The 27474-nt window shown below is 30.4% G+C and overlaps 4 protein-coding genes and 1 long non-coding RNA gene across 6 annotated transcripts; all 5 read right to left on the reverse strand.

Moving 5' to 3' along the window:
- Positions 1-660: 660 nt before the first annotated feature.
- LOC109798939 (Late embryogenesis abundant (LEA) hydroxyproline-rich glycoprotein family) lies at positions 661-1983 on the reverse strand. The gene is made up of 2 exons (XM_020359379.3): positions 1278-1983; positions 661-954 (listed from the first exon to the last, which is right to left on the reverse strand). The coding sequence occupies exon 1, from the start codon at positions 1966-1968 to the stop codon at positions 1288-1290; it is 681 nt and encodes a 226-aa protein (XP_020214968.2). The 5' UTR covers positions 1969-1983; the 3' UTR covers positions 661-954; positions 1278-1287.
- A 2261-nt stretch (positions 1984-4244) lies between these two features.
- LOC109799202 (copper ion binding protein) lies at positions 4245-7885 on the reverse strand. Of its 2 annotated transcripts, none has more exons than XM_020359744.3 (4): positions 7726-7885; positions 7222-7355; positions 5988-6026; positions 4245-4583 (listed from the first exon to the last, which is right to left on the reverse strand). In XM_020359744.3, exons 2-4 carry the CDS (start codon positions 7327-7329, stop codon positions 4380-4382), a joined length of 351 nt encoding a protein of 116 aa, XP_020215333.1. In that variant the 5' UTR covers positions 7330-7355; positions 7726-7885; the 3' UTR covers positions 4245-4379. The 2 variants fall into 2 exon arrangements, with proteins under 2 accessions (XP_020215333.1, XP_020215334.1); XM_020359745.3 differs by having other exon boundaries at positions 7222-7352; positions 7726-7877.
- Positions 7886-12884: 4999 nt separating this feature from the next.
- LOC109798276 (uncharacterized) lies at positions 12885-15723 on the reverse strand. Its single transcript, XR_014428745.1, has 2 exons — positions 14575-15723; positions 12885-13314 (listed from the first exon to the last, which is right to left on the reverse strand). It is a non-coding gene; the product is annotated as an uncharacterized LOC109798276 (long non-coding RNA).
- Positions 15724-22427: 6704 nt separating this feature from the next.
- Positions 22428-23219, reverse strand: LOC145950233 (uncharacterized). Its single transcript, XM_083061293.1, has one exon. It carries the CDS (start codon positions 23217-23219, stop codon positions 22428-22430), a length of 792 nt encoding a protein of 263 aa, XP_082917419.1.
- A 664-nt stretch (positions 23220-23883) lies between these two features.
- LOC145950234 (uncharacterized) lies at positions 23884-24312 on the reverse strand. The gene has a single exon (XM_083061294.1). It carries the CDS (start codon positions 24310-24312, stop codon positions 23884-23886), a length of 429 nt encoding a protein of 142 aa, XP_082917420.1.
- Between the last annotated feature and the right edge of the window lie 3162 nt (positions 24313-27474).

Genomic DNA, 27474 nt, shown 5'->3' on the forward strand with positions numbered 1-27474 from the left:
TAATATAAATATTTTTTTTTATAACAATGGGATCACTATCACTCATAACAATCCCAATTTTAATATTTTTATTTTTATGCCTAAAAAAATTTAGTCACTTTTATTTTGTTATAACTTATAACCAGTGTTTTAAAACCCGGACCGACCCGGCTGGTCGGACCGGGAACCGATGGTCCAGCCGGTCCGAATCTGAAGTTGGATCGGTTATGCAGTCGACTCGTTTCAAACCGGATTGAACCGGTCAATTTTCCGGTTCAACTGGTGAACCGGTGGGTCAAACCAGTTCAACCACTTTTTTTTTTATAAATTTTTTAAGGGACCATAAATCACAAAAATAATAATGAAAATTGAATCTCTTAATGAAAAAGCAAGGAGTCTTATTAAATATAACAATGAGTACTTGTTCTAATATATTTGTTTACAATATATACAACTTAAATAACTTTTATAGTATATTATTAATTTTAAATTATATATTTAATAATTCAATATCTATGTAAATATTACATATATTATTTTGTGATATTAATTGCAAGCATATTATATATGTACATATTATTTATATTTTTAATTTGTATTAATATACCGTTTAACATGTAATTTTTTTATGTATTTTTTTACAAAATAAAAATAAAAATAATTTTAAATAAGATAGAAAAATTTAAATTTAAAATAAGATATGAATTTATTAAAATTTATAAGTATAAATATATTTAATATGAATATTTTTTAATAAAAGTAAATAAAAATCGAGTCATGCGGTTCAACCAGTGACCCACCGGTTCAACCTTTGACCCACTAACTCAATACTTTAACCGGTTCGATGACCGGTTCTGTTTTTAAAACTATGCTTATAACAACTAATAGTAGGTTGTTACTAATTATGACGACTCTTTCTTCATCATTAAAAAAAAATTAAATGTGCCACTTGAGTAGTTATAATCCATAGCATACCTGTGTAAAACAAGCACAAAGACATAAATAGTTATAAGACAACTTCACTTAAATAAATAATTTCAATTCTATAAAATTTATCCTAATTTATATACTTTAATTTCATCGTTCAATTTGCCACAAACCTCTTTATGCACCAAAGATCAAATATCTCATTTACGAGGATTAATGATGAGCAGGTAATGGTCCATTATGATGTTAGAATTTCTCTAAAATAGCATATTAGAATTCATGACGAAACAAGGCAACAAACTAATAACTCAGTTAAATCATGTGCAGGTAATCATGTGCTGAGTGCTGAGTGCTGAGTGCTGAGTGCTTACATAAAGAGTCCTAAGCCGCGGTGAAGATTTGAAGCTGGGAGGTGTTTTCCTGGTCAATGACGTCAAGAAAGACGGGGTCAACGGTGACGTGGCTATCCACGTGGACCTTGAAGTGGTGGTCCCACCAGGCGACCCTAGCGGTGCCGGCAATGTCCACGGCGGCGTCGAGAACCATCTCGCGGCTGGCGACGTCGTGGGCGAAGCGCGTGGCGTGGTGCGCGAGCTGGAGCGCGTGGAGGCGGGCGGGGAGGCGGAGGAGCTGGCAGGAGCGGGGGGGCTGGGAGCCGGCTTGGACCTGAGCGGAGCCGAGGAGGGAGCCGTGGTAGAAGATGGACATGGCGGCGGAGGAGTAGTGGATGGGGGCGATGTTAGGGTTGGTGACGTGGACGGTGAGGAGGAGCTCGGCGTCGAGGAGAGGGAGGTTGAGTTTGAGGGAGGTGAAGTTAATGGATATGAGGTGGAACGTTGGGTCCTTTGGTTTTGCTGATATTAGGGCTGTTGCTGCTACCGCTGATGCTGCTCCGATTATCGCCGAGCTCCAGCTCCATTTTACCCTTTTCCCCATTCTCATGCCTCTCTCATTTCTGTCATGAGGATGCTTAAGAAGTGGAAGAGGGAGGGGAAGGCTTTTACGATAATGCCCTTCTCTTATCACCACGTGCGTTTTACCGCTTTGCCCTCCACTTTCCATCCTAATTCATAACTTCTTTTAAAGCTCATTCATAACACTTCATTTATCTGGGATAAATAACACATGCTACATAATTATTAAATAATATATTAATAATCAGTTATATATATCTATACATGGGTGTAAAAGGTTTCATTATGTATGTAAATTTATAAACGTCTTATTCTTAGAAAAATATCCATTAACTTTATCAATAATTGATTTTTTACAAGAAATATTTTACTATTTTTATTGGCGTCTTCTTCTAAAATCATGTTATGCCTATTAAAAATCAATTCACGAAAGAAAATTATTTTTAAATAGATCATTTTCATCTTTGGTTATGTATTTTTCTTTCTCTATTATGGCTAAATCCAAACATATGTTTAAGCGATAATTATTCATATAATAAGAGAAAAATGAATTTTGAAAAAGGGGGAAATTGTGTCCCCCAAGATCTCATATCCTATGAATAAAAAAGAAAGTTACATTCATACCTATCTAATAATTGTAAAAATTACTTAAAGGGACCAAGTCAAATTTTCTTAATAAATTTATAACTTGGGCTCCAAGTCTTTAATGTAAGAAAAACTATAAGTTTGGCATACTTTTTTTTATACACAAAAATTGAATCTAATACTAAAAATTACAACTACTCACATTTTGCTCAACAAGTTAAACTCTCTAACCCAACTTTTTTTACAAGATGTGACTTCCACTAATCATGTATTATCTTAACATTGCAAGAATTGATTTTAGAAGTACTTGGTCCATATGTTTTATCTTACAACCACTATACCAAGAAGTTTGAGGATGCACACATAAATTCTAAAATGATTTGATATTTAGATTTCAAAATTTATATCTCTTAAATCATATATACAAAATTTTATATTAATCCAAGATGATTTGATACTTCATTCTTATAAAACAAAATTGACGTAATATATTCATTTCAAAATATACTAAAATATGAATACTTTGATTATCTTAAAGTTTTTGTTCAATTTTAACAAAATTTGATATACACATATAAAGTGATATGAACTTTTAATTTAACGGTTGGATTCACAAAATTCACAATTAATATAAAGTTATTGAGTGGTATAATACTTAGTAAAAGTTACACCGGTGTAATTATAACCCTTTCACACACACACACACACACACACACATATATATATATATAGTGAATGCTAATATACTCCCACCTATTTTTTAGTTGAAGTATGTTAGTAACCTACACCAAAATTTTAGGATAAAAAAATCATTCATTTCTTTTAATTTAGTTAATTTGTACAAAAAATATTATAGTAATTTAATTTAATTTTAAAAAAATAAAACATTTTCTTTTTCTTATTAGCTTTATTCTCCAATTCATTTCTTTTTTTCTATTAATTAATTTTTTATTTGTTTAGAGAGAGAGGAAAGACATCATGAGAGATGAGAGAGAAATGAGTTAAAGAAAGACTTTAATAGGAGAGAAATAAATAAGTTAGAGAAAGAATTTAATAGAAAAAAGAAATGATTTGGAGAATGAATTTAATAGAAGAGAGAAATGACTTAAAAAATAAAGTTAATAAAAGAAAAAAAATATTTTTTATTTAAAATTAAATTAAATTACTATAATATCATTTATATAAATTAACCAACTCAAATGAAATGAATGATTTTTTGTCTTAAAATTTTAGTATAAACTACTAACATACTCCAACTAAAAAATAAGTGAGAGTATATTATCATTATTTTATATATATATATATATATATATATATATATATATATATATATATATAAAAGGAATCTTAAATTCCCACCGACGAACAACGACTGTCCACTCAAACTTCACCTGCTCCTCAATTGTCAATCTGCCGTCCACCACTCCACCAGCAGCAATAACATCTCCCGTTATTTTTTGGGTGCATAATAACATCTTTCATTAATCATTATAGCTCTCTTTTATTTATGTTTTCAATTTATTGGTCCATGCTCGAGTTTCCAAGGCTAACATCAGAAAATATTGATTTTTATCCATACCCCTACAAAACAGCACAGTTTTAATGACGAACTCAAGACGTGGTATCCTCCTCTCTTAACATTACATTCATAGCCTAATTCCAGTTCCAGCAACATACAATCTCACTCCTTTTTATCACCATCTCACCCTGCTGATGAAGGGCAAATAAATGTAATGCAAGTGATCATCACATCATATGGCATTTGAAGTTTAAACGACTAGTGATTAGTGAAAACAAATTTGACGCCTGTCATGCTAAGTAGCATCAAGAAGATAAAGGTGACATGTAAAACATGAAATATTAAAGTAATTCATGATAATAGTACGATGGAATAAAAACAGAGTTGGTGTGGTCATTTATTTTTGTGCAACTACTGCAACCAATACAAAATCAGAACATGCACCGCTGAGATGCTCAATCCTGCTCTTCTGGCTTCTTTGCAGTGCCTTTAAGATACCACCCCAAAGCCCCAAGAATTGTTACTGTACCAGCTACAACTGCATAATTCCGGTACTTGTCAGTTGAAACTCTGTCAGCTGATGTTCCAGTATGTCCTGAGCCACTTGGTTTGGCATCAGTTACTGAAGCCCCCGACCCTGCTGCTTCTGGTTGAGGACCCTAAATTAGAGTATACAGTTACCATTAAGTTCAAAACACGACATTGATAGACAAACAACTGCATACACAACCGGAGAACAATTTCTTGCACACAAGTAACAGACACGCAAAGTGACAGGATATCAAGTAAAATCAACATTTAGTGTTAATTTGTTCATTGGTTAGAGTCATGAGCGGGATAAAAAGTGCAGATTTTCATTTTAACGTTTAAAAGTATCTAACTCAAAAGTTAGTTGAAAAGGAAAAGGTGCATAAAACTGCAAGAGCAATACTAAAGCAAAAGGGTTATGTAAATGAATAATGATAATACTTGAGAGGAACCGGCCTCACCTAGAGTATAAGATTTTGTTGTTGTTAATATACATGTTTTTCTTTCACATTTTTTAAAGTTAATTTCTTCCAATAAATTATTTGTCAACAAGCGCATTTTTCATGATTCCATTTTACCAAACACCAATTGCTGAAAACTGTGTCATTTAACTCACCCATAAATATCATTTAATTGGTGATTCATGTAATCTGCATAATGATGAAAGCATACTTTGGCACTGGCAAATAGTAATCAAGTTCCATAACCATAGTGGTATGTGTTAGGACTTCTAAGCATGTGTTTCTGAGGATACAGACACATACTGCTATGGTTATGGAACTTGATTACTATTTGTCAGTATGTGTTTCTGAAGATACAGATAGAAGATTAATTATGGAATTGATTATAAAATGTTGCAAGATAGTCAGCAAACATTTTGACTATCATATCTTTCTGAGAAATGGTGTGCCAAATGAGATGGTGAATTATAAACTTGTTATATTGGGTGGGCTAATTAACTCGGTATGTTGACAGTATTTCTTTATGAGTGTTTCACATGCAGCCAAAGATATTGTAATCAGTGTATACAAAATACTCTTCATACTAAGATGTGATAAATTATACTGAATCAATTATAGACAAAATTGAAATATCCAAATAAAGGGGTGGGGTGGTGAATCTTTCTATTTTATAAAAAACGTTTTCTAGACCAATTATAAGTTTCCTCATAGGTTACACTAAATAACAGCTTAACATTTGAATTTAAAAATAATAAATAGGTTGGGCATGTACGATGTTGATTCACTTGATTGTCTTTGGTATTTTAGAGTTTTTTTTGGGTGTGTGTAATGATCCTAATGGATTTTAAATGGGTAAACAAGTCAATCCTAGATCATTGGACAAACCAAATCCATAATGCATCCAATCCATTCGTTTACCACAATATAAAACCGGTAAGAATCCTTTATCAAAAAAAAAAATGCAGAATGGTTTGATGATCCAATGATTTAAATAATTTCAAGAAGTTTATCATATATTGTACTGAAATCATAAAAAGATTATAAAGAATAAGAGAGTATAATTCAAGGGCATACCTTGCGAGCAAGCTTCTCCAACTTCTCTTGCTCAGCTTTCTGCAATATGAAAAATAAGTAAACACACAACACAACATATATATTTTTGTCAAGCACAAACCTCTACTGATGTAGACAAACACTAAAAACAAAAGGTAGCACCTTTCATACGGAAATTGAGTGGATTGACAAGAGATATGGATTTATACCTTTAAATTTTTACCAACAGTAATCTATTTTCCAGCCAAGTGGTAGACTAAAATTTAAGATTAACTAAGCACAAAAATGAACAAATAATCGTTTCCTTCTGTTAGAAGTTAGAACCTAAGGCAATACAAATGATCCTAATCCAGACAATTTCAATAGATTAGTCAAAGCCAAAAGAAAATTATTTAAAACAAATTACAAATTCCAATGCACTTAAGAAAATGCCAATTTGATGTTCCTCAACATGTGCAGAGGATGCATAAAATTGCCTGTACTAACATATCTGAACATCACATTTCTTTATTAACAATGCATGCTAGAGGCAAATTTTCCTGAGCACTTTTTTTAACATAGATTCTAAAACTGTTTCAGAAACATATAGTGTCTGCATAAAACTCACCTATTTGCTATTCAGCAACTATCCCAAAAGCTTTTGTTGAGTGAAAGCTCATAAATAGTTTCAAAACACATATCCACTATCCAGTCACACAGGTTAGCCCAACCTTGTGCAGAGATTTAATCACTTACTCATCAAGGCTCTGATTCCATATCATGAACCAATCATTCTAAAACATTAAGCCGTTGAGCAAAAACACAAATGATTTTATATCCAACAACTGATACCATACCAAGACTCTGTTTAGATAAACGTCTCTATAAGTACTTACCAAGGCCCTGTCTAGAAACCTTGAAAAGCTGATATTACACAAGCTATTTAGCTATTTTTAGCTTATAGAAAAAGTTTATTTCATTTTTACTTCTTATAGTGGTGCCTATTTATCCAAACAGGACCCAAAACTAATAATAGCTCAATCCACACTTCATACAGAACTTCTGAACCCTAGAACACCCTAATTATACAACAATACTCGTATCCCTAAACATAAAGAAATGCCTGAAACAACAACAACAACTACACCGCACTCAAGAAAACTGCGAAGGAAATTACCAAGGACAAACTTGTGAACTCGCGAAGGTGCTCCAACAGAATAACATTACACCAAAATTTTCAATCCACAGCACAATAAAACTAAGCTTTCGAGGCTACCTTAAAGTAAGCATTCTCTGCAGCTTTTTCCTCCTCGCTGAGTATTTTTCCAGAGCCACTGCTAAACAGCCTTCTAGATCCGTACCTTGCAGCCACCCGTGTAGCCATTGCAGTTGCTTCTATTTCCTTCCCTTCTATAAACAATATAACGAATCATAAGGTTGAGTGGTTGACTTTAAATTAATTAAGAACAGTTCCAGTTAAAATCAGGATTCAATCACAAACATTTCACCAAAAGGCCTAAAGTGCTATACAAATCTCATCGAGTTTTCCAACAAAGGACGCAACAGTAATTAAATACGAGAAATGAAAGTCTCTCGTTTTCGTCGATTGGTTCAGTGAACGAGTGACGCGAAAACGCGATTGTAGCTTCACGCATTGCATTGTTTAGAAAATTCTTAGACGCAGATTCGCGAGTGCTACGAAATCCGATCCAAATATTAGTTGAAAGAGTTTTTATATTGAGAATAATAGTAATATAGAGAAATGAATAGCGATAATTACCAGAGAGGGTTCGGTGGAGAACGAAGTGAGGGTTCCGACGAAGCAGAAGAAATGTGTGAGTGTGAATGAGTCGTGTTTCTTGTTGCCTTGTTGGTGAGGCGCTTAAGGCCTTTCCCTCGAGGTTGAGGGTTTAAATACGGCACCGTTTGGAACTACTCTTCTGGAATGTGGACCAACTTATTCTGCCCGTGCGCTTAGTTGCATTCGTATATGAGTTAATCACCTATATAATATTTTTTAACATGTAATCAATCATTATTTTTATTAAAATTATTTGATTAAAAAAAATTTATAAAAAAAAAAGGTAATATCACTTTTTAGTATTTACAATTTGTTTTCTAATTTTATTTTTAAATTAAGTATTATAAAAATGCTGTATATAATTATTAAAAATATATATTAATTAATTAATTAAAATAAACTGTTAGTTTCAAAAGTACGAAATGCCTGTTTTTTCTTCTGCAAATATATATATACATATATAAAATAATATAAATATTCTTAATGAAAATATAAAAATAAGGATACGGTCATGTTTTCATGTCATAATCCATCTTTCATTTTCCATTTTGAAAAGATCATAAAATATGTGGACGCTACATTTGTTTTAATATTTCTTTTCATACTAAAATGAAACCAAACTGCGGAAAGAAAACATATTTTGATTTTACTTTTGTCTGTGACTCTGTGTGATTTTCGTCTTTTAGCTTCTCTAAAACATATCTTTATAGTGTGTTTGGATGAGGAATTTTATAAATTTATAGAATTTTAAATTCTTGGTATTTGAATTACTTGGCTAAACGATCATTATAGTGTAGTTTTACAAACAAAATACCAAAATGGGGCTGTTTTGAAACATTTTACACCTTTGGGGCTCTTTAATTGGGTGTCGCTATGGCCCATAGCGACACCTATGACACGTGGCAATTTTGAGTGTGCTTCTAAGCCATGAACGCCATATTAAAGGAGGCGCTGTAGCTGGTGGCGACCCTCAGAAGTCGCTATAGGCTACAGCGACTTCACTTGGCTACCCCATTTATATAATAAATTTTTAAAAATAGAAAATTTTATGTGAAGAAAAAGGAATAAAAATAACTTAATGTAATATATAAGAAAAAAAATTAAAAATGAACAAATATTATGTGAATAAAAAATTAAAAATGAAAAAAAAAATCAAAATATGAGGCGTTGTGGCTCCAAGCGGCACAAAGGCACTATGAGTCACAGCGCATTTTTTAAATTTTTTATAATAATTGTTAAATATAAAAATTGATAAATGAATTATAAAAAAATTTCCAGAAAAAGCGGAAAAAATAACTGAAATAAGAAAAAATAACATTTTTTTAAAAAAAGTAATGTAATGTGAAAAAAAATAATAAAAAGGAAAAAAAAAAAAAAAAAAAAAAGGGGGCGCTATGGCCCAGGGCGCCTTGCAGGCGCTGGGGCTTATAGCGCCTCCTTTAAAAATAAAAAAACCAAAAAATATAATTTATTTAAAATATTTTATAAAAATAAGAATTGATAAATTAATTAAAAAAAATTCGGATAAAAAAGCAGAAAAAAGAACTGAAATAAGAAAAAATTTAGTTATTTAAAAAAAAAGTAATGTAATGTGGAAAAAAAAAAAAAAAAAAAAAAAGGGGGCGCTATGGCCTAGGGCGCCTTGTAGGCGCTGGGGCTTATAGCGCCTCCTTTAAAAATAAAAAAACCTAAAAATATAATTTATTTAAAATATTTTATAAAAAAAGAATTGATAAATTAATTAAAAAAAAATTTCGGATAAAAAAGCGGAAAAAAGAACTGAAATAAGAAAAAATTTAGTTATTTAAAAAAAAAAGTAATGTAATGTGGAAAAAAATAATAAAAAGGAAAAAAATATAATTTATTTAAAATATTTTATAAAAAAAAAAGAATTGATAAATTAATTAAAAAAAATAAAAATTTGGGGCGCTGTGGGCCACAGCTCCACTCAGGCGCTGTGGCCCATAGCGCCAGTTAAGGAAATTATATATATTATTTTATAAATACAAAAATTGTTTACAAATTTATCAAAAATTAACAGATAAAAGGGAAAAAATTAATTCATATAATATAAAATGTAAATTTTAAAAAATTAGTAATATAATGGAAAAAAATAATTCAAAAACAAAAAAAAAAAAAAAATTTTGGGGCGCTGTGGGCCACAGCTCCACTCAGGCGCTGTGGCCCATAGCGCCAGTTAAGGAAATTATATATATTATTTTATAAATACAAAAATTGTTTACAAATTTATCAAAAATCAACAGATAAAAGGGAAAAAATTAATTCATATAATATAAAATGTAAATTTTAAAAAATAAGTAATATAATGTAAAAAAATAATTCAAAAACGAAAAATAAAAATAAAAATTTGGGGCGCTGTGGGCCACAGCTCCACTCAGGCGCTGTGGCCCATAGCGCCAGTTAAGGAAATTATATATATTATTTTATAAATACAAAAATTGTTTACAAATTTATCAAAAATCAACAGATAAAAGGGAAAAAATTAATTCATATAATATAAAATGTAAATTTTAAAAAATTAGTAATATAATGTAAAAAAATAATTCAAAAACGAAAATAAAAAATAAAAATTTGGGGCGCTGTGGGCCACAGCTCCACTCAGGCGCTGTGGCCCATAGCGCCAGTTAAGGAAATTATATATATTATTTTATAAATACAAAAATTGTTTACAAATTTATAAAAAATTAACAGATAAAAGGGAATAAAATAATTCAAATAATAAATAATGTAAATTTGAAAAAAGAAGTAAATAATGTAAAAAAAATATTTAAAAACGAATAAAAATAAAAAATTTGGGGCGCTATGGCCCATAGCTCCTTTAGGGCGCTATGGGCCACAGCGTCAGTTTAAAAAAATACATATTATTTATTTAAAATTACTTTTTTATAAAAATTTGTTTTCTTTTTATAATTATATAATAATAACTTTCAGTTTATTATATTTATTCTACATTATTATTAATTTCGTATTTTTTTTTCTTTGCTTAGTGTCGCTATGGGCTATATAATTTTTTTTAGCCCATCAGGTGTGGTGCTTCAGCCTATAGCGACAGTGGTCCAGCCCGGTCCAGCCCACCAAGCCAAAAAAAAAAAAAAAAAGCCACGTGTCATGGGTGTCACTATGGGCCATAGCGACACCCATGAAAACTACCCCAAAGGTGTAAAATGTTTCAAAACAGCCCCATTTTGGTATTTTGTTTATAAAACTACACCAAATTAGTCGTTTAGTCGAATTACTTTGATTTCAATTTTTATCATTCTTTAAATATTTTGTTTGGATGAGTCAATTCAAATTTCTTAAATTTTAAATTGTTAGGTTGAATATGATAATTTGATTCAATCATAGTAAAATTGATTTTAAAAATATATTTATATGTTGAGATTTTTAAATTAAATTTTATAAAAATAAATATTAATTCATTTTTAAATATTTAATAATTTTAAAAATTAATATTAAATAATATTTAATAATTTAAAAAATTAATATAAGATAATATTTAATAATTTTAAAAATATTTTTGAATATCCAATAATTAAAAGAATGAAGAGATAAGATAAAATATATAGGTAAAATAAGAAAAATAAATATGAGAAATTTCAAATTCTCCCATTTTTGAGAGAATTTGAAATTCTACTATTTTAAAAATTTTACAAATGCTTGGATTTCAAATTCTTTGTAAATTCCTCATCCAAACAAATCATTTCACCTCAAGAAATTTAAAATTCTTCAAATAAATGAATTACTCTATATAAATTTCTCATCCAAACACACTATTAAGGAAATGTGTGGTGGTACACATTATATTTTTAGTTTCTTTGAAATTTGATGTTGTGAGTGCTAGGGTATGTTGGAGTAGTTTTTAGTTTTGAAATTTTTTTAACCTACATTTTTTTTTTCTTCTTCTAACTTTTAATTTAAAATGGAACTCATCTGGAAAAAAATTTATCCCATTAAAATTAGTTTAAGATAGTACATTTGAATGGTAGTCACGATATTACCAGATAATTTCTGCATACAAAAATTCATATATATTGGTTCACTTTTCAACGAGAGTTAAATCAAGTCCCTCAAATATGAATATATTTTTACTATAACTTCACCTATTTACAATTAAGTATTTAATGTCTCTTTAAACTACAAGAGTTTGATTTTATCTTAAATATCACAACCCAAGTATTTTTTGTAGCCTTTTTATGCTCTACATTTCATAATTCTACATGAGATTACTTAATTTTACACAAATATAAAAGAAATACTCACTAAATTAAACTTAAAATTTAACTACTTAAGCATAAAACAATAAAACCCTTGTTAAGAATAAATTGACAAGTTTACAAATATATACAAAATACTGTCCAACGAATATTTAAGAAGATTCTTTGTTAGATGAAGAAAGTTTTATTACATTTATAATTCTTCTAACTTTTTTGAGTCTTCATTTTATAGATAGTAATGAAAAATCCATTTAGAGGAATATTCTTCAAGTTTGAAATCTAATAGATACATGGTTGAATCTCCACAAAAAATTTTAGAGTAAAGAATTTCACACAACCTAAGTGATATTTCTAGTATCTGCTATGACATTAACAAAGGTTTGAAAACCGCGAATATGGTGTGTTTTTAAGAGCAACTCTAATGGGAGTTGCTTGTCTCATGAAGCAACTCAAATCACAGTTTCTTGTCATTGGAGGACTCTGACGTGGCAACATGAGTTGCTTGAAGAAGAAAGAGAATTGCTTCCTCAAGTAACAATTCCTTATCAGATTTCAAGCAGACTTTATTGGACATATTTGAGAACGTTTCGGAAATAATAATGATGAAAATTAATTTCATATAATGTTTATGTATTTATTATTGCTTTATTTTATTTTTAATATATACTTATTGTGTATTTTTTTATAATTTATTTATTTTTTCATTGTGATGCAATTATCTTTTTTAATATTAAATGTGAAGATAAGTTTGAAAATTTAAAAATAATAATTAATTATAAACTCAAAACATTACTGTAAACTTACAAAATAGGCTTATTAACTTATTAAATATCTTATTTAATGAAATAAACTTATAGACTAATTAAGCTAAAAATTAACTAAAAAAACACATTAATTTCATCATGTATCAAATTTTCACACTACATTCTTATAAAACAACTTACACAAAACATGTTTTTATTGGTAACTGCGGAATGAGTATAAAGCAATTCTGTTTAGTTACATAGGGAAACTGTAACAAAAGCAATAGAAAGAAATAAAAGAATGTAATTATAAAAAGAGACATAATTTAATGTGGCACCATTACTGTGACCATGGTGGTGATTATTATTTGCCTGATGAGCAGAACCTGCTGCAGCAGCGCCATATAAAGGGATTGATCCTCCATGCATTCCCATGCTGTTTTCATGGCCAGCTCCTCCATGACTTCCACCACCACCGCCGTGACCTCCACCACCGCCATGGCCTCCACCTCCACCACCGCCACGCCTATTAACTGATACTACAATTTCTGTTGAATTTATTGTGGACATTGTCTTTGCCCTGTCTGCAACTAATATGAAGCTAATTTTCATTCATTATTTACTATAGTTTTCCATACCTTATCACATAGTTATATGTTAACACATCATTGCATGGATTTTATTCTTTAAGTAATTATATTGTAATCATTTTTTTTAATAATATAGCATTATTACATAATTGAATCATGATAATTATATACACATGTACTGATGTACACAACTTTCTCTTCCTCCGTTTACTTATATATATATATATTTATTTATTTATTTTAAAATCAAGAAAAAAAAAATGCTAAAGAACTTAAAATAATTTGTCATGCGTGAAACCTACAACTATCGTAAAATTAATTGGGTGTCTTAAAAATATTTTGAAAGGCTAAATAAGAGTTTCGATGTAAAATTATTATAATAATAAAGTGAGTAACATGAGAATTATTATAATAATGAAATGAATAACAAGAAATTAAAAAATTTACACTTGCGAATCAGCTAACTAGCTAGCTCCACCATCCTATAAGAAGAAGACTCTAAAAAATAACTATCAAATAATAAGTCGGCAAATAATATGATGATATCATATCATTGCACGGTAGAATTTAATTTTACTAAAAACTAAAATATGGTTGCTTTGTTTTCAAGTTGAGAATAATATGTGTCATCCACACCCAAAAGAATAAAAGAAAAAAAGGTAAGCATCATGTGTTGCTTGCATGCAGTTGCATAGGGGAATGTCTGCTAACGCAGAAATATGCAGAACTCTTTCACCTTTCCTTTTGCTTATTTTTTCTTCTTCTACCAAACAGAAAAATCATGTAACTTGAAAATTGATAAATATTTTTTTTATAAATAAAATTAGAATTTATTTGCCTTCTAGGTATTTTTTTTATAACCATAATCTAGATATGAAATATTTACATGTTTTCCCGAAAATTAATCCATATTAAAAAATTTGATTCATTATTTTTAGTAGAGTTTCCTCTTCATGTTTTTCTCATACATGAAATTTAAACTCAAATTTTTATTTAAAAAGACTAAATTTAGTATCCCTTGTATCAACCACTTGTTAGTATTTACCTCTGACCACAAGTTTAGATTCTTGCACACAATTGCATCCATGGAAACAGAAACCTAATTGGAAGATCTAAAAGTGAAATGTAAACTAAGAATTTATCTTCTGGTGTTTGATAAAATGTGAATTATATACTTTATAATAAATAAAATAAGCAGTATACCTACTGGAGTTTAGAAATAACAATTATGAACAATAGAATTAGAATATATATATAAACCTGTATGTGAGGAGTTTCTTTGGTGTTCTGAATTGACCGGAAGAAGATGATGATGAAACAGCAGCAAAACGTAGAGTAACATGACATGCTTCCAGATGGGTTCCATTACAAAATACAAAACGATAAATTCCTTTCAATATTTAATGGATTTTGATATATATGCACTAGCTTCTATTTATAATACTTTTCATAGTACCTGTAACTTCGGTTCCCAATTCTTTTCTTTAAACCCAAACAACTTAATTATAACACACTTCTTAAAAAACACTAAAATCCTTCCTTTTTCCAGAATTTTCTTCTGAAAATGTAGAATATATTGTTAAAAAAACTTCTCTTCTTTTCTTTACCCACAACAATGAGAGAATACACAATAAAAGAAATAAGGTAAAATTACACAATAATTTATTTAATGTGAATTAATTTTTTATACTTACATTCATAACATAAGGATATTCATTATTTTAAAAAGTATTATATGTATATTTATTAAAATTTTCTTTCAAGTTTTGTGGATGAAATTTGAAAACTCTCCTTAGAAGTTTTATGAGTAAAACTTTGAAACTTCTTAATACAATATCATTGTAAATATAAAATATATTATTTCTTTTTCGGTAGAAATCTGTTTCGATAAAAATCTCTTTGTGCCACCTAAAATAATGAGATTGTAATCAAATCCTGTAGTAATCAGTTGTATCATGATTATAGGGGAAACTATAGGAATCTATTTAGCATAATTATAGGAACAATGAGATGTACATATATGTAATCATATTGGCTGAATAAACCGAGCAGATTACCATCACAATTTCTTCACTTCTCAACAAGTTTTATGCGTAAAACTTGAAAATCCCTCCCTTACAATTTTTTTACGAAACTTAGAAGTCCTTCTTTATATGACTTCTCTCATTTAAGGTGGTAACCTTCCGTACAAGTTAGATAATTCTTTTTATCTCAATAATCTCTCTATTTATTGACCTAGCATCTTATTTATAAAATAAAAAAAAAGCAAATTTATAAAATAAATATAATATTTTTAATTTTAAACAATATTCTAAAGATAAATAGTATATTTTTATATCTCAACAATATCATAGAGATTTGAAATTGAAATTAAATTTGAATTGTTTTTATTCCAATAATTCCTCCCTGAATTAAAAATTTTAAACTTGATATTTCTTTTGTTCTCATGATACTCGTCACAATCATCTTCACTCATACTTTTGTTTTGTAGTACTTTTTTATCTGGGCAATCTTCAATACTTAAGTGACATGTCATCTGTTTGCACAAACCATGAGCTCTAATACGACTGTTGGAAAAAAAAAACTTCTCTTCTTTTCTTTATGCACAACAATGAAAGAATATACAAACATTATAAAAGAAATAAGATAAGATTACACAATAATTTATTTAATATGGTTCGACTTTTCATGCTTACGTCTATAAAAATATTTATTACCTCAAAAAATATTATATGTATGTTTATGAAAATCTTTCCTTCAAGTTTTATGAATGAAACTTGAAAATCTTTCTCAAGTTTTATGAGTGAAACTTAGAAAGTTTTCCCCAAGTTTCATGAGTGAAAATTAGAAACATTTCCCTCACAATGTTTCTTCTTTCATATGATTCATTTCTTATTTAAGGTAATAATTCCCTCTACAAATCAGATAATTCTTTTATTTTAAGAACTTTTATTTATTGACTTAACATTCTAATCTTAAAAAAGGAAACAAATTTTTAAAAGAAATACAATACTTTTAATTCTAAATAATATCTTAAATATAAATAATAATTTTTTATATCTCGGCCATATCTTAGAAATTTAAAATTTGAATCATCTTTATTTTAACATATATAAATATAGACTTTTGAAGATTAAAGAAGAAAAATCTCACATGCTTTGCGGTTAATTGTGTATTTGAAATTTATTATCTATTATCTATTATTATATTTTTTATCTTATAAAAAAGGTTATGCCATATAAATAAATGTCACGTTATTTTTTATTAGCCAAAAATATATTTTATTAATAAATACATTAGTGATACCCAATCAAATAAAAAAAAGTCTAAAATACAATCATATTCTCATGTAGATACTGCATATTAAATGTTATGTCCATTTAATAACTAGTAACCACTTTTTGTACATGTATTCACAAAAAAAAAAATTATGTTAATTATTCCTATTTATCCATCAATTCCATACTTCACCTATACTTCTATTATCCATGAATCAGTATATTATGATCACCATCTATAACTATTATGACCTATTTTTAATCCAACCATACCTTTACAAAATAATAATGTTCCAATAAGCAATCAAATTCTCATACTAATACAAGCTCTTAAATTTACAATCCATTGTCCAAAAAAAGAGTACCAAAAATTGTTAGATAATTCATACAACCAAGATCATGAATTAAAAAGAAAACTTTCACAGAAATTGTTTTTTTTTTTTTTTAACTATTCAACCATTAAATATACATTCATTTCTCACTTTTCAAATACTCCACACCAAAGCACACCATACAATCTAGCACCTATTCATTTTTTTTTTCTACCTAAATTTCAATGACTTTTTATTCTATTTTTTAATTCATGAAACATAAAAACTATCTATACTGAATTCAAAACTGAACTATACTAGATAAACAAAAAATTAAACTTATCCAAAAATGAATTCAACTAAATAATAAAAACTAAATCGTTTTGAGAAAATAATTCAATTGTCGTCCATTTCAACCCGTTGAAGTTAATTTTCACACCCAACAAATATGCTCGTATAATCTTGGCTAAAAACCTATTTTGGTCCCTTATAATAATTGTTTGTTTCAATTTAGTCCCACTTTTATTTTTGGTTTCAATTTGGTCCCAAACTAATTAATTGGTTTCAATTAGGTCCCTAATAAATTAATTGGTTTCAATGTAGGACTTTCGTCCAAATTTCTTTAACGGTATTAACTGTTGGCCACGTGGATGCCACATAGATGCATAGGTAGATGCCACGTGAATGACACGTGAATGCCAATTTTTTGAAAATACCTGGAACCAGAACGGCCCGTTCTGGATTCACTCTTGGTGTGTTAATTTTGCATCTGAAACGGGCCATTCCAGATGCAAAATTAACACACCAAGAGTATAGTAGAATGGCTCGTTCTGAAACCAGAACGGCCCGTTCTGGATTCAGAACAAAACTGAGAATAGAATATTATTTATTAATTTTATTAAAAAAAATCAATAATTTTGAAAAATATTTTTTTATGGTAAAAATTTTAAAATTACTTATTTTTATAAAATATAATTATCTTATAAATAGAGTAATAACTTTTTCTTTTTCTCTTTCTATATGAATAAATATTTAAGTGTCACTTTACAATTTTTTGTAATTTATTTAAAATTAGAGGAATAAAATGATAAAAATTAATAAGATAAACATAATAAAATTATTAATTTATTTTCTTTTAGTGTCCTCTAAATTTTTACGTTCATTTAAAACAAAAATATTTTGTATGTTAATTTGAATTAATTTAACGAAGTATCATAAGATTTTTAATTTTTTAATTTTTTTTATAAATTTGATCTATACATGAAAAACTTTTTAATTTAACAATTAAATTCTTAAAAATTTGATATAAAACATTAATTATTAAATAAAATAAATCTATCAAGACTTATTCTTCAAGTAAGTAAATTTTTTCTTCATTAAAAATGAAGATAATTTTACCACAAAATAAAAAATAATTAAACAATAAAATAAAATATAAAAAAATATTAATATATTTATTATATTAGATATAACAACATAATTAAAATATAATTAATAATATATATTTTATAAAATTGTTAATATTTTATATATAAAAAAAAAAAAGAATGAAAAAAATTTTAGTGGGGGCAAGTGCCCTCACTATGATTAACTTAGATCTGTCCCCGCATATGGTTGTTTGGTGAAATGTTAGTCCTGTGTATCATCTTCCTTTACTTTAGGTTCTACCTCTTCAAGAACAGGTTGTTGTTGGGGTACATCGTTAATGACTTCAAGGAAAAATACCATATCATTTCATCCTTTACTGGTTTCAATTAGGTCCCTAATAAATTAATTGGTTTCAACGTGGGACTTCCGTCCAAATTTCTTTAACGGTGTTAACTGTTGGCCACGTGGATACCACGTAGATGACACGTAGATGCCAATTTTTTGAAAATACCTAGAACCAGAACGGCCCGTTCTGAAACCAGAACGGCCCGTTCTGGTTGCACTTTTAGTGTGTTAATTTTGCAACTGGAACGGGCCGTTCCGGATGCAAAATTAACACATCAAAAGTTCAACAAGAACGAGCGGTTCTGGTTTCAGAACGGGTCGTTCTGGTTCCAGTTGTTTTCAAAAAAATTTGGCATCCACGTGGCATCCACCTATGCATCTACGTGGCATCCACGTGACGAACAGTTAACTCCGTTTAAATAATTTGGACGGAAGTCCCACATTGAAACTAATTAATTTATTAGGGACCAAATTGAAACCAAAAATAAAAATGAGACTAAATTAAAACAAACAATTATTATAAGGGACCAAAATAGGTTTTTAGCCTATAATCTTTTAGTAATGTGGGTATGGGTCGGGTCTCGGGTCGTTGGTTACCCATATTATGTCCTAATTGTCGAATTCGGAAGGATGTGTAATTTTATCATTTTCTTTATCATTTGATGTTTGCAAATTAAGCACATTCTTCTTATAAGAACAGAGAACGTTAAAACCAAGTACCTGATAACAAATTTGGACAAAAGTGCCCCAAGTTAGGTAGATTGAATATAAAAAAAAAATGAGAGAAATAAGGGGAAAAATATAGACAAAAAATATAGTGTAACAAAAAAGAAAAAGAAAATAAAAATATGTTTATACGAGTTGGACAAATATAGTGTCTTTCAATCACATAATTAATATTTGTGGATTTTGCTTTCTTTCTAACGGCATTAATGAAGATAGAAGGTAAAGTAGGGGGAAAAATAGTTAAGAACTGTCCATATAGACGTTGTTACGTCTTCATATATCTCTGACCACATTTTTTTTATTTAAATTAATTTAATTAGTATTTGGAACATTGTAAATTCTTTTCTCACTTATCTCGTATAATAGTCATTGATAACGTAGTCAAGGGACGTTTCAAAACAAATATATTGTTGTGTTGTATACAACGTCCTCATTTTTTCTATCAGATTTTTGGCATGCATTCAAAGTATTTTTCAATTTACAAAGAGATCCATGATTTTGAGTTATTAAAGTAAATATAGTGTCTCTTAACTAATTTCTTTATATATATAGTTATATACTGTATTCAAGTTTGCAATTTTTTTTATGATTGATTAAAGAGAAAGATTATCAAATTGAAAGCACACGAAAGGTAATTAATTACCCATAAGAGGAAATTTAAATTGTAATAAATAATACAATATATTGACTCTATCACAGTCTTGATAGATTAGCATTAGAGAAAAGAGAAAAGAAAACAGAGTGCTGAAGAATACATCATAATTATATTGAATATCATATGTAAGATTACAAAGTTGTGTCTTATATATATATATGTGACTAAAAGAAACTAACTAATAACCTATAACAACCTAACTGTTAACCAATATACAGCTGTATATTGGTATCACTAGTGCAAAAGAGGTTTTTTATGTATGTATTTTCACGTCGAACCAAAATATATCTGACGTAAAAATGACGCGGTGACATTTTTGAAAATAATGCAAACTTTTTTACGTCGGACAACAAAGGACCCGACGTAAATTCAACAATCTACGTCGGACCTCAGCTATAACCGATGTAGATTGTTGAATTTACGTCGGACCCTTTATTCTCCGACGTAAAATAGTTTTTTAAAAATACGTAGTTAAGTTGCGTAGCGCCTCTCCATTCAAAAATGCATTGTTTCGCATGCGCTTCGCTCGTTGGGAGCACTCCGATTTCCTTCCCGTTCTTCGCTCCTTTCCTACGTTCGAAGGTTCCTTTCTTATCTTCTTCGTTCCTTTCGTTTTTCTATTTTCTTTATTCACCAGATTGCATGGTATCATAATGTTTATCTTTGGCTGCAGACAGGAGCAGAGTATGACAAGGAGTGCAAAATTTGTACAAGGCCTTTTGGATCTTGAATATGGACTACCAGTTCAAGTTAGGGACACGACTCTCAGGAGGACGGGCCGTTCTGCAAGGAGGACGGGCCGTTCTCCTTGCAGAACGGCCCGTTCTAGCGTAATTTTTTTTGGGTTTTGCAACTTTTTTATGTCGGTCGTCAAAAATATCCGATGTAAATTTACGTCGGTCTTAAATGCTGACGTAAATTTACGTCTCCGCTTTAACGTCAGAAGTTTTTCTGACGTAAAAACTTTAAAATAGCTGACGTAAAAAGCCTCTTTTGCACTAGTGTATATTCCAATATCCCCCCTCAAGATGGCAGAAAAATGTTGTCTATGGCCACCTTAGATATGATGCCAATAAATGCATTCTTCGGTAAGGCTTTAGTGAAAACATCCGCCAGTTGATGATATCTTCTGACATGAATCAACTTGATAACACCTTTGGTGACTTTATCTCTGATGATATATAGATCAATTTCAAGATGTTTTGTCCTTTCATGAAAGGTAGGATTGGAGGCAATGTGGATGGCAACTTTATTATCACAATATACAGATGCAAAAGGGGTGTTGATGTTGAAATCAGTTAGGAGGTTCCTCAACCAAGTAACTTCACTAGATACAAAAGATATGGCTCTATATTCTGCCTCTGCAGATGATTTACTCACTGTTTGTTGTCTTTTAGATTTCCAAGAGATTAAGGAGTTTCCTAGGAAAACACAAAAGCCAGTTGTAGACTTTCTACTATCCTAACAGGATCCCCAATCTGCATCAACATATGCATGCAATCTGGTATCTAAATTGGCTTTGAATAAGATACCTTGTCCAGCAGTATGCTTGAGGTACCTAAGTAACATATTAGCTGCATTCATATGGTTAGTATATGGATTAGAAACAAATTGACTTAACTTATGTACTGTGAAGCATATGTCAGGCCTAGAGATAGTCAAGTATAATAATCTGTCAATAAGCCTTCAGTATTTTTCAGGGTCTAATAGCTTTGTGCCAGATTCTGCTATCAGTTTCAAATTGGATTCCATTGGGATAGATGAAGGTTTGCATCCCAACATTCCACAGTCTTCCAAGATTGACATAGTATAGTGCCTTTGACACATAAATATTCCTTCTTTGGATTTGGAAAATTCTAATCCAAGAAAGAATTTGAGATCTCCAAGATCCTTCAACCTGAAATATTTTTGTAAAAGAATTTTTGTATGTGAAATAACATCATTGCTAGGACTAGCAATGACAATGTCATCCACATATACTAAAAGAGCAATGAAATTTGAATTAGTCCCTTTAGTGAATAAAGAATAATCAAATTTAGATTGCTTGTAACCATGAGATGGTAAGGTAGTACTTAATTTATTAAACCAGCTCCTAAAAGCTTGTTTAAGACCATAAATAGATTTTTTAAGTTTACAGACATGGGAAACAGATGTGGTATTAATGATATTATGGTTATATCCTTGAGGGATTTTCATGAATATTTCTTCCTCATGGTTACCATTTAAAAAAATCATTATTGATATCAAGTTGAGCTAAATGCCAATGTTGAGAGGCTGCCAAGGATAAGAGTAACCTGAGTGTGGTGATTTTTCCACAGGGGAAAAGGTTTCCTGGAAGTCAAGACCATACTGTTGAGTAAATCCCCTTGCAACAAGTCTGGCTTTATGTTTAGCCATAGTGCCATCAGAGTTTAATTTTAGTTTGAATAACTACTTACAATTGATGGGTTTTTTGTCTGGAGGAAGAGGCACAATATCCCAAGTGTTATTGACTTCCATAGCAATCAGTTCATCAGAAATAACTTTCTGCCAGGATGTGTGTTTGATAGCCTGAGCATAGGTTTGTGATTCAAAATGTTCTGAAATTTGACAAATATAGTGTCTATACGAATTGGATAGATGAGAATAATCAAGGTAATTTTGGATAGGATATGCAGTGATGGAAGAGTCAGTGGCATTGTAACAATGATAGCCATTGAGATAGCTTGGAGGATTGGATGTTCTGTTGGATCTGCGAAGAGAAGGTTGGTCCACAATGGCAGGTGGTGTGTGAGGTGCAGTAGTATTGTGGTCATCAATGTCATCCAAGGTATGTGAATGAGTGATATTAGGGGTAATATAAGGATTCGTGTTATCAGTATCAGAAATGGTTTGATGTGCAGGTTTGAATGGGAAAATATATTCAAAAAATTTTACATCTCTTGAAATAAAAATTTGTTTGGTGGAGAGGTCAAGGAGTTTGTAACCTTTGTATCCCTTGGGATAACCCAGGAAAACAACAGCAATAGCCCTATGAGTGAACTTGTGTCTGCTAGATAAAAGGGTAGATGCATAGCATAAAGAGCCAAAAACTCTGAAATCAACATAGTTAGGAATCTTATCATACAAAATTTCAAAAGGTGACTTAGAATCCAGAATAAGGCTAGGAGTTCTATTCATGAGGAGCACAGCAGTTTTGACACATTCACCCCAAAATTTTAATGGAACATTAGATTGAAACATTAACGCACAAGCAATGTTCAGGATGTGTAAATGTTTTCTTTCAACCACACTGTTTTGTTGTGGTCTTTCTACACAAGAGAATTGATGAATGATACCTTTCTTGGAGAATAAATCAGTGAAAGAAAGTTCCTTGGCATTGAGCAGGTGTTAAATTGTCAGGTTTGTTCTGATTTAAAGGTTCTGGGCTGTCAAGAACTTGATTTGCAACAGGAGTTTGTATATTCTTAAAGCTGTAGTTAGGAGGATATCCTACAAGCTTATAACATTTATCCATTGTGTGACCCAATATACCACAATATGCACATTTTAGCCCTTCCCTTCTATTGAATTTATAGTGATCAACAGCAGAAGATTTTGTGGAAGAATTAACAAGAAAAGCCATATTATCAGAGTTTATAGAGGGAGTGTGGGTTACAACAGTACCAATATCTCTTTGTGTGTCTTCTTGAAGAACCAAAGAAAATACATTACCAATTGGAGGAAGTGGATCTGATAGAAGAATCTGACCACGGATTTGGGAGAAAGAATCGTTCAAACCCATCAAGAATGACATTACGTATTCTAAAACATTGTAGACTTGAAGATGTTGCAAGCCTCCACAAGTGCATGGAAAAGAGGGTTTGTATCCTGATAACTCCTCCCAGATTGACTTTAGTTTAGTGTATTAGGTACTCACATCATCAGTTCCTTGTTGAAGAGATGTAAGTTGCCTCCTGAGTTGAAATATACGAGGACCATTTTTTCTGGAGAATCTTGATTTCAAATCGTCCCAAAATTCTTTGGCGGTATTTGCAAATAGTATACTTGTTATAATTTCTTTGGAAACAAAATTATAGAGCCAAGAGATAACTACATTGTTCCCACAAATCCACGCAGCGTATGTAGGGTCATCAGCAGCAGGTCTTGGAAGAGAACCATCAACAAAAGGAATCTTGTTCTTTACGGAAAGGGCCACCAACATAGCACGACTCCATGTTGTGTAATTTTTGTTATCGAGTGGCTGGGAGGTGAGAACAAGGCCAGGGCCATCGGAATGATGAAGAAATAGAGGATTGGTTGGGTCTGAACTGGGATCTTTGGGAGTTTTTGCCATGGGAGCAAGATTGCAGATGCAAAAGGGTCAAGAAGTGGAAGTATGTGCTCCTGATACCATATTGACTCTATCACAGTCTTGATAGATCATTATTATTATTAGAGAAAAGAGAAAAGAAAATAGAGTACTGAAGAATACATCAGAATTATATTGAATATCATATGAAAGATTACAAAATTGTGTCTTATATATATGTGACTAAAAGAAACTAACTAACAACCTATAACAACCTAACAGTTAACCAATATACAGCTGTATATTGGTATATTCCAATACAATATAAAAAGATAAATAAAAATAATAATATTTGTACAAATTGTTATATATATATATTATATTTCATTATCAAAGTGACACGTTGAACATCAATACAACTTATTAATTGTTAACATGGGGTTGTCAATGTGACATAATGCATTGTTTTAATAATTAATATATTACACCAATCATCAATATATCATGTCAAAAACTAACTAATGATATTAAGCACTTATTTCAACATTACCAACTAAACCAAAGCATATCTAACTTGAAACATGTCTCACTACTAGTGATATCTGCTTTGGTCGTCATGCAAATAACATGGGCCGGTGACCCAGACATTGTAACGGACTTCATAGGCCCAACAAACGGCACCCTAGACGATAACTTCTTCACCTTCATGGGCCATCACAACCTATTCGGACAAGACTCGCCACCTTCAACGTTCAAGGTTTTTGGTCAGAATTGAAAGAGAATTGATTAAAGAGAAACATTCTCAAATTCAAAGCACATGAGAAGTAATTAATTACACTTAAAGCACATATATATTCTTATTTGTGACATGTGACTATTCAGAATTTTAGTAAATAGATTAGTTAATGAATATAAACCATGAATAATAACTATCCAAAAATATATAATCATTAATTTTCAAATTTCAACTTCATAAAAATAACTAAAAAAAAATAAAAAGTTATTTACAAATTTAAATTGTTATTCTAATCATTCAGCTTATTTTGCAAACAACGTTGTGATAATGCAACATGTGAAAATAAGAAAAAAAATTAAAATGTCAAATATTAAACTTGAAACCTTGATCATGAATTTCTATTACTACACTTAACCACTAAGTTATTTTTAAATTCAAAATGAAAGTTAATTATAATATGGGTATCTTCATTCAAAATCAAAATTTCACATATATTTAATACTATATATTAAATAAAAATTACCTTATTATTAGTATTTAGAATCAAAATTACATATGTAATTTATGTTTCTTACTCGTCTTTTGTAATTCACACTCATTAAAAAAATGACATGAGGAAGTGGCGTCATAAATATCTATATTTAAAAAAATATATATTTTGTATACTTCTTTTTAAAAGGTACAAAATTTAAATAGATTAAAACTATTCCAAAAAAAGAGAGGGACAATAGAATTTCTAGAGTAAGTCTTTTAAATGGAGGGTAAGTCTGTAGTTTAAAAAATAAAATTTATTTTAACTATGCACCCAATTCATACTATAAGCCATTATATGAATCTAAAAAAAAAATACTACAGGTCATTAAATAGCACATATATAGCTTTTTAAAAGTAATAATATTTTTTTTTACCTTATCCTCATTAATATCCTTATTTAATAAATTACACATGAATACTTAACGGTTTTAGTTTTTTAATTTGTTTTTTTTATCAAACAACTTTATTCAATAATTATGAATTTATGTACCAATTCATCTAAAATTTAAAACACTAAAAAAATTACTATATATATATATTACATTTTATCCTTGTAGACAAACACCATTGCCCATGCCAAAATTGCATTGCAATGTGTCAATAAAACTATTTTAATTATGCTAAGTAATAAAACCCATAAAGAATTGAAACTTTACGAGAGAGTAGGCAACAGTAAAGAAATGATCAACAACAGCCTACTGTATTATTGAGACGTGAAGGAATATATACAAGTAAAAGAGGGAGAGAGAAGAATAATAAAACGTTACATCATAACAGAAAAGATGTTGCAAAACAGAAAAAGAAGGACGCAAAACGTTAAGAGCCCCCCTCAAGCTGGGAATAGATGTTTGTCATTCCCAACTTGGAACATAAATCTTTGAAAAGGGAAGGAGATAACGCCTTGGTGAAGATGTCAGCTAACTGTAGAGAGGAGAAAACTGGTAGCAGTTTAATCAAGCCTTTGCTAACTCTTTCTTGAATGAAATGGCAGTCTAGCTCAATATGTTTCGTGCGTTCGTGGAACACTTGGTTAGAAGCTATTTGTAAAGCATACTAATTGTCACAAAAAAACAGTGTTGGCCGTGTGAACTGGATGCAATGATCGTCTAGCAGGTAAATGAGCCATTGAAGCTCACACGAGGTGGATGCAAGAGCACGATATTCTACCTCAGAAGAGCTGCGAGAGACGGTTGGTTGCTTCTTGGATCTCCACGAGATGAGAGAGTTGCCAAGATAAATGCAGAAGCCGGTAATGAAGCGACGAGAATCCACACATCCTGCCCAATTAGAGTCACTGAAGGCCTTCAACTGAAGAGGGCTATCAACAGCAAGGAAAATTCCATATCCAGGTGCATGTTTCAAATAACAAAGGACACGAATAACGGCTTGATGATGAGCTGAAGTGGGTTTGACCACGAACTGGCTGAGATGTTGGACAACATGAGTGATGTCAGGACGTGTATGTGTTAGATAAACCAACCTCCCAACGAGTCTCCTATAAGCCGATGGATCCACTAAAGGTTCACCACTTGAAGCAGATAAACGAACAAAATAGTCCATGGGAGTAGATGATGGGGAACAAGCGAGCATACTAGTGTCGGATAGAATATCTAACGTATATTTTCGTTGTGACAGATGAATACCAGTTTTGTTTCTAGCAACCTCCAACCCAAGAAAATATGTTAAATCGCCTAAATCTTTGATCTTGAAAGTTTCATCAAGAAGAACAGTGATAGCACGAATTTTAGATATGTCATTGCCAGCAAGTACAATGTCGTCCACATATACTAGAAGAGCAGTGCAAGTGGACTTTGTGAACTTTAAAAATAAAGAGTGATCTGCAGAGGAGTGATGATATCCATGCAAAACAAGGAAGTTGAAGAGACGTGCATACCATTGGCGGCTGGCTTGTTTGAGCCCATACAAAGAACGTTATA

The sequence above is a fragment of the Cajanus cajan genome, chromosome 8, assembly GCF_000230855.2.
Source record: "Cajanus cajan strain Asha chromosome 8, NIPB_CcT2T_4, whole genome shotgun sequence".
Classification (NCBI taxonomy): Eukaryota; Viridiplantae; Streptophyta; class Magnoliopsida; order Fabales; family Fabaceae; genus Cajanus; species Cajanus cajan.